Source organism: Oncorhynchus nerka, linkage group LG15 (genome assembly GCF_034236695.1).
Source record: "Oncorhynchus nerka isolate Pitt River linkage group LG15, Oner_Uvic_2.0, whole genome shotgun sequence".
Classification (NCBI taxonomy): Eukaryota; Metazoa; Chordata; class Actinopteri; order Salmoniformes; family Salmonidae; genus Oncorhynchus; species Oncorhynchus nerka.
The window spans coordinates 87,288,442-87,303,578 of NC_088410.1; the positions used below are offsets into that span (position 1 = coordinate 87,288,442).

The 15,137-nt window shown below is 42.5% G+C and overlaps 1 protein-coding gene across 2 annotated transcripts in view; it reads right to left on the reverse strand.

The window, feature by feature from the left end:
- Positions 1-15,137, reverse strand: part of slc38a3b (solute carrier family 38 member 3b) — a 70,302-nt gene that overhangs the window by 31,714 nt on the left and 23,451 nt on the right. Inside the window, exons 2-8 of one of the 2 annotated variants that reach the window (XM_029683931.2) lie at positions 8,630-8,805; positions 7,524-7,544; positions 7,252-7,333; positions 6,821-6,936; positions 2,328-2,401; positions 1,668-1,760; positions 424-505 (exon numbers count right to left, since the gene is read on the reverse strand). In XM_029683931.2, the coding sequence (XP_029539791.1) occupies positions 424-505; positions 1,668-1,760; positions 2,328-2,401; positions 6,821-6,936; positions 7,252-7,333; positions 7,524-7,544; positions 8,630-8,745 (584 nt within the window). In that variant the 5' untranslated portion in view covers positions 8,746-8,805. The remainder of the gene's footprint in view (positions 1-423; positions 506-1,667; positions 1,761-2,327; positions 2,402-6,820; positions 6,937-7,251; positions 7,334-7,523; positions 7,545-8,629; positions 8,806-15,137) is intronic. The other variant, XM_029683932.2, reaches the window with a different exon arrangement.

The following is a 15,137-nucleotide window of genomic DNA, read 5'->3' on the forward strand; positions in this document are numbered from 1 at the left end:
GCCCAAAACACCACCACAACACTTCTGTTTGGAGGCGTTGTCACCACAACCCATGGGTGGTCGAAGAGACGTATGCTAGCCATTCCTGACAATCCTCTCTGTTCTGTCTAGCAGACAGCAGGCTCCCACCCCTGCCCCACCTCTCACCTGGAATACGAGGCAATGCCAGGTGAACCAGGGTCCATGCAAAGCTACCAGCTACAGCTCCACAGGCAGAAAGGGCCTTCATCTGGGCGTTTAGCAGGGAACAACGTTGTGGAACATTCCGATATACTTTATAGAACAAACATGTCTCACTTACATGCAAAATTAGGAATCACATCCACTCTACTCTTGCATTTTCTATGTTCAGCATTTGCCTACTGTGGGCCTGGAATGTAGAGACATGTTAGATCTAGTGGACAGACCAAAAATAGTACTCACTCAGCCGTGGGGTCTGCCCTACTGAAGGCCTGGATGACCAATGGGAACTCAGACTTGACGATGTACAGGTAGCTGGACATGGCTGTGAGGAGTAGAGACCGACAGAAACTATGAGTGACACAGTCAGTGACATTTAATCAAGACGTAGCTAACACCTTCACATATGGGTGACTCACTCAGTCACCACATAGAACATTCACCTGGGGAAAGACAGACGTACAGACGTCTAGAAAAGAACAAACTGCACAGTGTGAAAAGACATTTTCTAAAGGCATGAATTATTAAAACGATATACAAACATAAAAAGCTATTCAACAGTTCTCAAAGAAAATTAAAGTTTTCCCCCATTTCAGAACACATCCTCTTCTTCATAATGTGTCCACATTTCAGCACATTTTTATTTTATTTTATTGAAATTTTATTTAACTAGGCAAGTCAGTTAAGAACTAATTCTTATTTACAATGACGGCCTACACCTGCCAAACCCAGACGACGCTGGGCCAATTGTGCACTGCTCATGTGTTATTAAGTGGTTATTCCCTCATGTGCCCTCACATCCAACTGAATAAGTGACCATGCATTGTCCATGTAATTAATGTCTACATTCTGAATTTGATCAAACTGTTCCTATTCTATTCTTACTCTCCATGTGTAATTCCTCGCCTTGACCTAAAACAACCTGATTCATGATTCTCAGACAGTACTTTGTGTTATGTGTTCTCTGTGTGGTACAAGGAGACACTTCACTTCACTGCTACAGTAAGAAACACAATGGTAACATGGCTGGCTGGTTGGTGCTGGCTGGTTGGTGCTGGCTGGTGCTGCCTGTGCCTCAGTCAAAGCTAGGGATCAGACCACGCAGGAAGGCAGGCAGCCAACACACTGCCAACGCCAACACACCACCTCGTAACCAAGGCAGCAGCTGTTAGCTAACTGGACAGCTGGCCTTAGCTCCTTAATACACTGCCATATCATATATACACACACACAGAAAGAGAGAGAGAGAGAGAGACAGTGAGGGCTAGAGCTGTATTACTAGTACTATATAAATATGGAGAATGGGGTGGGGGTGGGGGGGGGGCTAATGTGAAGGCCTGAACTCCAAGTGAACAGGAAGACCAAACAGTCTGCCTGCCTGTCTACTGCAGAGCTTTGTGATTCATCATAACACTATAACCACTACAAATACACACAGATGTGAATTGTTGAGATAAACTAGACCAGTGACCACAGTGTCCTCTCACCTCCAATGTTCTGTAGTGTGATGGCGATACCAGCGGCCATCTTGCCTGTGGTGCCAAAGGCTCTATAGCCTAGTTGTTCATAAGCTCGGATTCCTGGAAGAGGAAGAGGGTTGTGCAACATCATCATTACACAGCTTTACAGGGGACACCCAGGTAGTAAATCAAACCACACTTAGTTATATAGTCCGTGTAGAATCTACAGGTTAATCTACAGAAATTAATATGCCAGGCCTCTATTTCCATGCCAGTCCTCTATTTCCATACTAGGCCCCTATACAGGAATATGAACGCACAACAATATATAAACATTTGTCAACATCCTTAATGCTGGGCCATTGGGGATCCATTACATTGTAATAGCACATTACTTCCCCAAGCTAATCTATCCAAGCTGCAATCAAGACATGCGAATGCTAAAACGGTAATTATGCCAGCCATCACTTTTTCTCCATTTGGCCCTGTCCCTGTGACTGGACACAGCAGCAGCCCAACATATGTAGTAGCGTCATCTCCTCTCAATGGTTCAGCAATAGTGTCACACACCCCTACGTCTTGGAGTGTTGCCACTGGATCAAACAATGTGTATGTATAACTACAGTACACATAGCTACACAAGCACCATTCAAGCATGAGGTCCACTGAAGACGAGGGTCAGCTTACCCACAATGCCAGAGGATTTGAGCAGCAGGTGAATGGAGTAGGAGGACAGAGCCGCCACAGCAGTCAGAAGAAACCTGGGAGGAGAGAGAGAAAGAGTACATGATAAACACATCAATACCTCATTTCAATGCAGTGAAAGGTCTTTAGTTGAGCAAGCTCATTATTGACTGTGGAAGTGAACTCCTTTCTGACCATATGTAATAATACAGTACAAACACACACGTCTACGACAAGCACTGCACTTAGTGGCTTGACTAGGAGCCAATAGAACAAAATAAATTACAGTTTGAGATTACAATTGTCTGGGTATAATTCCAAAAATAAACATTTAAAGGTTTTACTGAAATACATTAAATTGTATCATGATGGGATTACTAGGATGAACAGTGAAAAAGTACAGCTAGAACAAAGCCAACTTTGGCTGGCTAACCACCAACTGTAATGTCCAACTGTAGCCATTTGATCTAAAGGATCAAGTACAGACAGTTAATAAAGGCAAGCGCTTTCTCAGCAGACTCTCAATGTCATGAAAAGGTAATGCTGTATGATGTTGCCAACAGTCTGAGAAAATCATGTCGGGGGTAAGAACTTAGGAACTATGTGTGGGGGGGTTTAATAAAGGACGTAAGTCTGCGTCCAGCCATCCTGGTCTATTGTAATACTCTGAGAAACAGTGTTTTCCACAACTGCTCTTCCCCTTATGCCCCTGTGCCAAAGGGAGCGCAGAGCGGAGTCGCAGTCCGCCTACAGAACACTGACCCCTTCGATCAGCATTCCTAGAGGGTCAGAGGGCGCTCTCGATGCCATCACCTTTCCCAGACCTCAGAGTCTGGCCCCTACAGCCAGATGGAGGCCCCTTGACTACTGACCACAGCAGAGGTGAGGATCCTAGCATCTGGCCACAGTCAGCGTGGGCACAGAGGTTAAGCCCTGACATTCCACTGACCACCAAAAGAGCAGGGCCTTGGGTATGTAGGCCTATGTGGCCATTCCTCCATGAGTCACAACAGCCGGTGAATGAGACCACGGCATCGAGTGTGAGCTGCTCAATGGTTGGTTTGGTTCCATGTCCAGGAAGTCTCAGTTCTCAGGTCTAAATGTCCTGTTATAGGACCATTATTCCCACTCTGTTGTTAGTGCTATGGGAAACGCTGAGTGATGCTGAGTAAGAAATCATGGAAATTCTGAGTGATGTTGACAAAGAAATCATGGAAATTCTGAGTGATGCTGAGTAAGAAATCATGGAAATGCTGAGTGATGCTGACAAAGAAATCATGGAAATGCTGAGTGATGCTGAGAAATAAATAATGGAAACGCTGAGTGATGCTGAGTAAGAAACCCTGGAAACGCTGAGTGACACTAAGAAATCATGGAAATGCTGAGTGATGCTGAGTAAGAAATCATGGAAACGCTGAGTGATGCTGATTAAGAGATTATGTAAATGCTGAGTGATGCTGAGTAAGAAATCATGGAAACGCTGAGTGATGCTGATGAAGAAATCATGGAAATGCTGAGTGATGCTGAGTAAGAAATCATGGAAATGCTGAGTGATGCTGAGAAATAAATCATGGAAACGCTGAGTGATGCTGAGTAAGAAATCATGGAAGCGCTGAGTGATGCTGATTAAGAGATTATGTAAATTCTGTGTGATGCTGAGTAAGAAATCCTGGAAACGCTGAGTGACACTAAGAAATCATGTAAATGCTGAGTGATGCTGAGTAAGAAATCATGGAAACACTGAGTGATGCTGATTAAGAGATTATGTAAATGCTGAGTGATGCTGAGTAAGACATCCTGGAAACGCTGAGTGACACTAAGAAATCATGTAAATGCTGAGTAAGAAATCATGGAAACACTGAGTGATGCTGATTAAGAGATTATGTAAATGCTGAGTGATGCTGAGTAAGAAATCCTGGAAATGCTGAGTGACAATAAGAAATCATGTAAATGCTGAGTGATGCTGAGAAATAAATCATGGAAATGCTGAGTGATGCTGAGTAAGAAATCATGGAAATGCTGAGTGATGCTGAGTAAGAAATCATGGAAATGCTGAGTGATGCTGAGTAAGAAATCATGGAAATTCTGAGTGATGCTGAGTAAGAAATCATGTAAATGCTGAGTAAGAAATCCTGGAAACGCTGAGTGACAATAAGAAATCATGTAAATGCTGAGTGATGCTGAGAAATAAATCATGGAAATGCTGATTGATGCTGAGTAAGAAATCATGGAAATGCTGAGTGATGCTGAGTAAGAAATCATGGAAACGCTGAGTGATGCTAAGTAAGACACCATGGAAACACTGAGTGATGCTGAGAAAGAAATCATTGAAACACAGAGATGATGAGAAAGAAATTATGGAAACGCTGAGTAAATGTGTAAATGCTGGACTATAAATGGTTCCATCCTCTATTATACTTATGCTAAAATGTTTATTATACTTTACTGAACCATTTCATATATGTTCTTATTCTTATATTTTATTTCTTATTGTTGTTGCATTGTCGAGTAAGGAACCTAAGCAAGTAAGCATTTCATTGGACGGTGTATACCATGTGTATCCCATACATACAACTAAAACTCAAAACTTGAGTAAGGCATCATGGAAACGCTAAGTGATGCATCATGGAAGATCATGACATATCACTCCTGCAAGGCGAATGGGACCGGTTTCAGGGCTCCCCCCCACGTCCCCTGAGGACTGCTAAGGTGTATGGCATTCCCAGGGGACGTGGGGGAGCCCTGAAACGGCTCCCATGTGCTGAGGAGGCAGATAACTTATATTTGGGTCTCCTAGTTCTCTTGAGAAATGGGGGTTTTCTATCTTGAGTTACAGTAGGTTACCATTGAGACACAAAGAAGGTTCTGCGTCGGTCACACCAACAATGCCACAAATCTACAATATAGTTGTTCAATATAAAATAGTCTGTTTTTCCATGGGAAAAGAAAGGACTTGGACCAATGACTTGAAATGTAATCACATTTTGTTTGCTACAGGAATCGAGACTTACTTTTACCAGAAGACATGCCTAAGAGTCCAAAGTCGGTAATACTATACTTAGATGGGAAGAAACATCCTTGGGTCAGAATACACAGACAAACAAATCCATGTGAATTGATTCCTGCTTCTAACAAATACATCTATGTGAAGCTGTTGAACAATAACCTGAAGTCACAAAGCCAGAGAAATGCCTCTGTTAATGGGATTTCTTTCATAAAAGCTGCATTAGAGACTTAAACAATAGGTTTTTATTTGCCGCAATCTCACTAAAACAATTCCTAGTAGGTTCATAAAGAAGAAAGCCTTCATGAAGACAGCTTAGTTACTTGGTAACATTTATTTTCAGGTCGAAGGGTTTCTTCATTCACCAAAGTTTCTCAAAGGTGACCTTGTTTGACATTAGTCTTTGTGGAAAAGCATAAGTTCAGCATGAGCACCATGTCATTGGGACAAAATTTGCAACAAAGATGATAACAATCACCATGGCGATGGTGATGATGCGTCAGGTGACCGTGAGCTCTAAGGAAGGGTTCTGCTGTTGACTCCATCTTTAGAGGAGAAACTCTTTAGAATCCATAGAATAGGTTGTGTTCCCATGCAGAGTTGTGACTGAAGTCCTGCTCCCTGCAGCTAAACAAACCAACACAGCGTCACGCCTTTCTAGGGTCTGCTTGTGTTCACAGGGGCGGGAACAAGAGTTGGAGCAATGGGGGAGGATGGGAGGGAGAGGATAGTGTGGACCACCTCACCACAGACCCCCCAGCTCCACCCTGGCCCCTTCTCACCCCATCCTGGCCCAGCATCCCTCTTGAAGCAGGCAGGCTAGGCCTCTGGGCAGAGAGCATTTCTGATCGTCTCAGCTCCCTCCTGCAAGCGAAGGTTGTGGCTATTTTCAACTCCCACTCCAGCCCTTTCCACTCTGTGGTATCTATGTGCAGCCTAAAGGCTATCACTGGGACTGGGGAGTACGTTCTCCACAGGCTCTCTGCTTAGGCAAAGGGAGATCACACCACAACAAGCTGGCAGAGGCAGTGCGACTAGCAACAGACCAATGGCTAATGTGTGACTCCTACTGTGTCGGTGCTCAGTGTGTCACTTGCGGTTTCAGGGTTTTACGAGATGAGGAATGAAGAAACACTAAGCCACCTGGGGAAAGGAGAGACTAGGAGACAGTTAAGAAGCAAGGGGCAGGACTAGACATTACATTTAGATTACATTTACATTATATTTTGGTCATTTAACAGCAGTGGAGGCTGGTGGGAGGAGCAATAGGAGGACGGGCTCATTATAATGGATGGAATGAAATGAATGAACGGAGCCAAACATGTGGTTTATATATGTTTGATGTGTTTAATATCGTTCCATTTCTTCCATTCCAGCCATTACAATGAGCTGTTCATCCTTTAGCTCCTACTAACAGCCTCCACTGTTTAACAGACACTCTTATTCAGAGCGACTCACAGTACAGTGCTGTATCGCTGACGGTTTGACTTACAGGAAGAGGAGGATGCCAGTGTTGGCCATGGCATAAGCCAGTCCCAGGATTCCACTGCCCATGATAGCATTCCCCAGGTTGAACACAGACATGCCGAAAGACGTCTTTCCCTCAAACTGATCAAAACAAATACAACAATTCAGTTCATTCAATACTGAGGTAAAGCAGAAAATGGCTGCTGTTCTTACATTTTTAAACTCATGATTTTTATCAAGTGCAATGTGACAGGCAGAATGTGTTACCAGATTCCAATCACAGTGTGTTCATCCCAAGTGGCACCCTATTCCCTATATAGTACACTTCTTTTGAACAAACCCCTATGGTCAAAAGTAGTGCACTACATAGGGAATAGGGTACCCACTTGGAACAAAGCCAGGGAGTGATGTTTGAGTTGAGGTACATGTGGAGGTAATGAAGTCAGCTACACTCACATCTGTGAAGCGCATGGGCTTCCTCCCTTCTCCGTTGGGCAGAAACTCCTCATTCTCCAGGATGGCATCAGGATCATCAAACCTGGATGAAACAAAAAACCTGCAGCTTAAAATGGGGACACAAGCTACACAGACAGGAGGGAGTTAATTGTTAAAACAGTGTTAAAAATGCTTCACTCAAAGGATTGTTTGTGAGTAATGATTTGACATCGTCAGTAGGCCTACTAGGTAGAGATTGTCGGTGTGACTGTGTGTAGAAAGTAGAAACCTACCTGACGTTTTGAGTACCATTTCTGTGTTGGAAACAGAGCGTCCATGGGGCGTAGGAAGGACAAAAACAAGGCAAACATGCACTTAGAAACACAAACACCACTCAGGAAATCAGACGTCATTCACGCTCTATAAACACTTCATACTCATTACTGATGTCATACACTTAGCACAAGGAGGACATGACAAGCAAACACAATGTGCAATGGTGGAAATTGAAACAGAGTTTTATGAGGTCCTTGTATAAGACCTCTACATCCCAAATGGCACCATATTCCCTTTATAGTGCACTGCTTTTGACCAGGGACTATAGGGAAAGTACCACACTATGTAGAGAACAGGGTGCCATTTGTGATACAAACAGTGTCTCTGTATTTTATGGTTAATTACCAGTGTTTGGAATAATGTGGATGAATATATTGTATTGACCGGTGACATTTACAGGCTGTTTAATGGGTTTTGGTTTCCACACAGGTAGATAGATGACAGCAACACATGGTACATTCACAAACTGTAACACAACACAGGACAAAGCCATTACTCTCTCCAGTCTAAGGTACTGGAATAATGAGGGCTGGGCATAACACTGCATGCAGAGGGCAAAATAAATGTCACCACCCTTATATGACAGTAAGATCAAAGCATCCCTTCAAAAACAATTGGAATGGAATATACAATGTAATGTTTATGTGGTATGCAGTAGAGGCAACATGAAAAAAATATAAACACCAGATAGGTGCAGTGAAATGTGTTGTTTTACAGGGACAACCCAAAGTAGGTTGGCGCCACTGGAGCAAATTAGGGTTAAGTGGCTTGCTCAAGCACACATTGAGAGGTTTTCATTTTTTTCGGATCAGGTATTGAAACCAGCAAACTTTGGAATACTGGCCCAATGCTCTAACCGCTATAAACTGCCGCACCAATCAGGTGTAATCTGTGACTAAAGTCATTGTTTTGAGCCAAGTGTACGGCCCTTCTCAGCTGCTCATCGGAGAGAGATTTTTTATAGTTGTGGTAGTTGTTGAACAATTCAATAGTCTAACAACAATAATTGAGGTAGGTGTTAGAGCGGGGTGGGGAAAAGAAAGGACAGGAGAAGTAAACTCACGTGTCTAATTCCTCTACCATGGTCTTCATGGACACATACGTGTCATCTTCTAGGTCGTGACCTTTCCCATTGGGCGATTGTCCCAAGATGCTCATCTCTGATTGGTCTGGCTCCATGCTCTAAGCAGCACTTATGATACACTGTGTGTGGTCCTCTCAGTCTGCTCCCTCGGGTATCTAGAGCAGAGAGAGAAGGCATTTCATTGACACAGATCCCACAATTACTCCCCTATCTGTCTTGTGTATCTACAGGATACAGTGCACATGGTGACACTTGTAAATGTATAAATAGGCATTCAGTAAAAAAAAAACATCCAACAATAAACTTCAACGGCTAGTCTCTCTCTGCTAATGACTGTGTGCATTTCGCTACACTCGCAATAACATCTGCTAACCATATGTACGTGACCAATGAAATTTGAATTTGATTTGTGGTGACTCATTTATTTACACAGTAAAACTTTCACTTCAACATCCAAGATCTGACCTGTTTCACACACTTTCTTATGGTATAAATTATTCTGAATCAACTCAAGCCACGACACTATGCTTTTTGGGCAACTACAATACCAAGTAATGCAAATAGGTCCAAAGCATGGGGTCAAAGTTTGTGTTTGAGCCAATGTCACATCATCATTACACTGTTTGCTCATGGTGTTCCACTCAGTGATGTCACAAGGCCTGCCAGCTTCTCAGAGCTGAGAACGGAGGTGGTTCAACTTAACCCTCAGTTCAGGTCCCACGTAATGTTGTCACACAGACACTTTCCTCCCACGCCTAGCCTATGTACACAAACTACACCAGCCACACATAACCTACCCAAGTAGCACATACCATGTTGGAATTTCATTACTTCAGCATAACATTTCTTACATGTTTCCTCGTGGTTCTATTTAGTCATGTTCTCAAATTGTTACAAGAACATTAATTAAACTTTCCATAAAAACCACAAGAAAACTTTTGTAACGTCTAAGAATGTTATTTAAAAACATATACATTCTGTTCTCAGTATCAGAACTCAGGATAAGACACAGGTGCAGACAGCTAGAGTCACAGATGTGTATTGACCCAAACAGGGCAGGCAAAAGTCAGGTCAAAGGTCCATAATCCAGGGCAGAGTGAATAAGGTACAGAACAGCAGGCAGGCTCAGGACCGGCAGAGGTTCGTAAACAGCTCAGAGTCAGTCAGGCAGGCGCAGGACTCGGACAGACTGCTCAGGACAGACTGCTCAGGACAGACTGCTCAGGACAGACTGCTCAGGACAGACTGCTCAGGACAGACTGCTCAGACCAGACTGCTCAGACCAGACTGCTTAGACCAGACTGCTCAGACCTGACAAGACAAACTGGCAACAGACAAGCAGAGAACACGGGTATAAATACAATGGGGATAAAGAGGAAGATGGGCGACACCTGGAGGGGGAGTGGAGACAAGCACAAAGACAGGTGAAACAGATCAGGGTGTGACACTCAGCATCAACAAAATTCTCTCTACACTACATCTTGTTAAGTGTGTGTAGGTGTGTTGGTTACACCTGATCTCAATGAGTGCTTGTTTCCTTTAAAATGGGGTCTGTCTGAATAGGCTAAAATAAACAGCTTTGTGTGTGTAAAAAAACATGGCATGCTGGCTTCAGCCTTGTGGCGCAGTGGACTAATTCAATGGATGAGGACAAGGAAACCAGTTTCACTAGTTCAAATCTCACAAACTCACAAAAATTATTGCGTTGGCATGCTTAATGAAAACATTTCCACCTGTGCTTTAACAAGTTTACCCAGAATAAGCTAACGGTGTAATTAAAATTATTATTGAAACATTCAGTGAAAGTTTTAAGGAAGTTATTAAAACACTCCAAATAACCTATAATTTCCATTCTCAGAGCCTTAATAAATCCTTCCAGGAAGATATTCCAGGAAACATATTAAAGCATTATCAGAAGCTCCCTGCAACCTAAATATAAATGTTCCCAGTACAGGCAAAATGTTCCCTAACGTTCTCAGTATGTTTAAAAAACGCTCCGTTTTCTGGCCAGGAAACGTATGGCTTCGTACCCACAACCAATGTGAAACCAAAAACGTAAGTTTGCACAACTTCCAAGGAACCAAATGTGCTAGCTGGATAGTGACGTGAATGGAACTATACAGAACAAAAATATAAACGCAACTTGCAAAAATGTCAACAATTTTAATTACATTTATTAGGCCCTAATCTATGGATTTCACACGACTGAGTGGGGGCGCAGCCATAGGTGGGCCTGGGAGGGCATAGGCCCACCCACTTGGGAGCCAGGCCAACACACTGGAGAGCCAGGCACAGACAATCAGAATGAGTTTTTCTCCACAAAAGGGCTTTATTACAGACAGAAATACACCTCAGTTTCATCAGCTGTCCAGGTGGCTGGTCTCAGATGATCCCGCTGGTGAAGAAGCCGGATGTGGAGGTTCTGGGCTGGCGTGGTCACACGTGGTCTGTGATTGTGAGCCCGGTTGGGCATACTGTCAAATTCTCTAAAACGACGTTGAAGGCAGCTTATGGTAGAGAAATTCACATTCAATTCTTTGGCAAAAGCTCTGGTGCACATTCTTGCAGTCAGCATACCAATTACACGCCCCCTTAAAACTTGAGACATCTGTGGCATTGTGTTGTGTGGCAAAACGGCACATTTTAGAATGGCCTTTTATTGTCCCCAGCACAAGGTGACCTGTGTAATGATCATGCTGTATAATCAGCTTCTTGATATGCCACACCTGTTCAGTGGATGGATTATATTGGCAGAGGAGAAATGCTCACTAACAGGGATGTAAACAAATTTGTGCACCAAATTTGAGAGAAATCATCTTTTTGTGCATATGGAATATTTCTGGGATCTTTTATTTCTGCTTGAAACATGGGACCAAGACTTTACATGTTGCGTTTATATTTTTGTTCAGTATAGATAAATCCTTAAGCTAACATAGCTGGTCATGTAACTGTAAATGTTTTGGGTTTTGACCATGGTCTGAAGGTAAAGATGAGAGGTTGAGTTGGAGGGTAAGGAGATGGAGACGACTATGATATACGATCTCTGTCTGAAAGGTCAATGTAACAGTATAACTTTAGACCGTCCCCTCGCCCATACCCGGGCGCGAACCAGGGACCCTCTGCACACATCAACAACTGACACCCACGAAGCATCGTTACCCATCGCTCCAGAAAAGCCGTGGCCCTTGCAGAGCAAGGGGAACCACTACTTCAAGGCCTCAGAGCAAGTGACGTCACCGATTGAAACGCTATTTAGCGCGAACCACCGCTAACTAAGCTAGCGTTTCACATCCGTTACATCAACACACTAAACCTGCAGAGTAATAATGTATGTGCGGGTGTTAACCTTTCTGCAGTGATGGTATAGTTACTCCCCACCAGGTTGCATGCCCTCAGTGACAACGATTCACCTCATTTCCAATTTCTTCTGTGATCTCAGAGGCTCACAAGGGGTCAGTTCCACAGACAGACAATGGGCAGTGTTGTTGTGATGGGAGCAGCTTCCCGGGTGAAGACAGCAGACAGCAGCCCCATTGTGTCACCACAACAAGTGTCCCCCTGCCTGCCAGAGTCTCTTTAGTCGCAGCTCACCACACAGCTGTTAATCAATCAACCACCACTCCAGTTTCAACAGTAAAATTACAATATGTGATCAGGGAAGTCATGCACCCCAAAAATCTCAGGGGATGTGAGGATGGCTGGGGGGTGGTCCAGAGGGGGGGCTGGGCCCTCTGTCCGGAAGTTGGAGCAATTAGCAGTTTTCGAACACCTCAAACAGCTTTTTTCCTGCAATCTAGAGCAATCTAGAGCCATAATCACTAATCATTGAAAATCATTGAAAATAAGAATTTGTTCTTAACTGACTTGCCTAGTAAAATAAAGGTAACATTTAAAAGAAAAAATGTGTATATTCTTCTGCACATCTAAGCATAATTCTTGAGCTGTCTGGTGGTGATTTTTTTTAAGAAACAAAAAACTTTTCTGCATCTCTTCTAAAATCTGGGTGAAAGATTGAAAGGAATGTGAATCTTGTTCAGTACGTTTAGTTATTACTTGCTTTTTAAAAGTCTATCAACCTTGTCAACAGGCATACCAGCTAAGATAGTTAGACAAGCTAGCTACTCTAACTTGATTTATTAGGATCCCCATTAGCCAATGCTAGTTTTACACATAACGAATAACAATTTACATACATGTAAAAACATGAACATGTAGTGTGTGTGTGTGTGCATCTATCACAGGCCTGGGCAACTCCAGTCCTCAAGGGGCCTGATTGGTGTCACACTTTTGCCCCAGCTAACCCACCTAACAACAATAATCAAGTAATCATAATCTTCAATTTAGATAGCAATTAGTTTAAATCAGCTGTGTTTGCCAGGGATAGGGGAAAAGTGACACCGTGTACATTATACAACACCGTGGAGGTGTTTAAACTTGTTTTTTTTAAACCAGGTTTGCTGTTCACTTGTGTTACATTCCCACAAGACAAAAAGAAAATGTTGATCACAACAAAGGGAACTAACAAAGAAAATCACTTTAACAACCAAAACAAAAAGGGGTTCAAAAGGGGTTCTGAAAGGCGCCCATGTATGTACCCACTGAAAGATGTCAAAGCCACTAGTAAAGGGTTCTTAAAGACACCCGCCATGGATGCCCACTAGGTTAGCTAATATATACTGAATAAAAATATAAACGCAACATGTAAAGTTTTGTTCTTGTTCCATGAGCTAAAACAAAAGATCCCAGAAATGTTCCATACGCACAGAAAGCTTATTTCTTAAAAATGTTGTGCACACATTTCTTTACATCCCTGTTAGTGAGCATTTATTCTTTGCCAAGATAATACATCCACCGGACAGGTGTGGCATATCAAGAAGCTGATTAAACAGCAGGATCATTATACAGGTGTACGTTGTGGTGGGGACAATAAAAGGCCACTCTAAAATGTGCAGTTTAGTCAAACAACACAATACTACAGATGTCTCAAGTTTTGAGAGAACATGCAATTGACATGCTGACTGCAGGAATGTCCACCAGAGTTGTTGCCAGATAATTAATTGTTAATTTCACAACCATAATACGCATTCAACATCATATTAAAGAATTTGGCAGTACGTCAAATTTTGAAAAATGAGAGAGAAAGATCACATCACATTGCATGGCTGGGTGCCAGCAGCGTTTTGCATGCGCAACAGCTTGGAGCAGACATTTCTCTCTCTCTCCTATTGAAGAAGCTACAATCCCGGTTGAGATATTATCGATCATATATTGTAAAAACAACCTGAGGATTGATTATAAAAAACGTTTGACATGTTTCTACGAACATTACGGACACTATTTGGAATTTGTGTCTGCGATGTCGTGACCACTCGAGCCTGTGGATTTCTGAACATAACCAAATGGAGGTATTTTGGATATAAAAATAATCTTTATGGAACAAAAGGAACATTTATTGTGGAACTGGAAGTCTTGTGAGTGCAAACATCCGAATATCATCAAAGGTAAGCGATTCATTTTATTGCTTTTCTGACTTTCGTGACCAATCTACTTGGCTGCTAGCTGTTTGTAATATTTTATCTACTGAGAGATATGTCCTTACATAAACGCTTGGTATGCTTTCGCCAAAAATCTTTACTGAAATCTGACACGCCAGGTGGATTAACAACAAGCTAAACTGTGTTTTGCTATATTGCACTTGTGATTTCATGAAAATTAAATATTTTTAGTAATTTAATTTGAATTTGGAGCTCTACAAATCAGCGGATGTTGACGAAAATGATCCCGCTAACAGGATGGATGCATCAAGAGGTTTTAACAAACTATAGCTTTGGCAAGTCGGTTAGGACATCTACTTTGTGCATGACACAAGTCATTTTTCTAACAATTATTTAAAGACAGATTATTTCACTTATAATTCACTGTATCACAATTCCAGTGGGTCAGAGGTTTACATACACAAAGTTGACTGTGCCTTTAAACATCTTGGAAAATTCAAGAAAAGGATGTTATGGATTTAGAAGCTTCTGATAGAGGATCGTTACACAATTATCCTTCGTCTGATGAAGAGTAGTCAAGATCGGACCAAAACGCAGCGTGGTAAGTGTCCATGTTAATATTTATTTTAACTCAGAACACTAAGGCAAAATAACCAAAAAATAGACCAACACGAAACAGTTCTACCTGGTACAGAGACAGAAAACAACTACCCACAAACACAGGTGGGAACAGGCTACCTAAGTATGGTTCTCAATCAGAGACAACGATAGACAGCTGTCTCTGATTGGAACCATACTAGGCCAAACACAGACATACAAAACATAGAATGCCCACCCCAACTCACGCCCTGGCCAAACCAAAAGAGATACATAAAAAAGGAACTGGACGCGACAAATTGACATAATTTGAGTCAATTGGAGGTGTACCTGTGGATGTATTTCAAGGCCTACCTTCAAACTCAGTGCCTCTTTGCTTGACATCATGGGAAAAT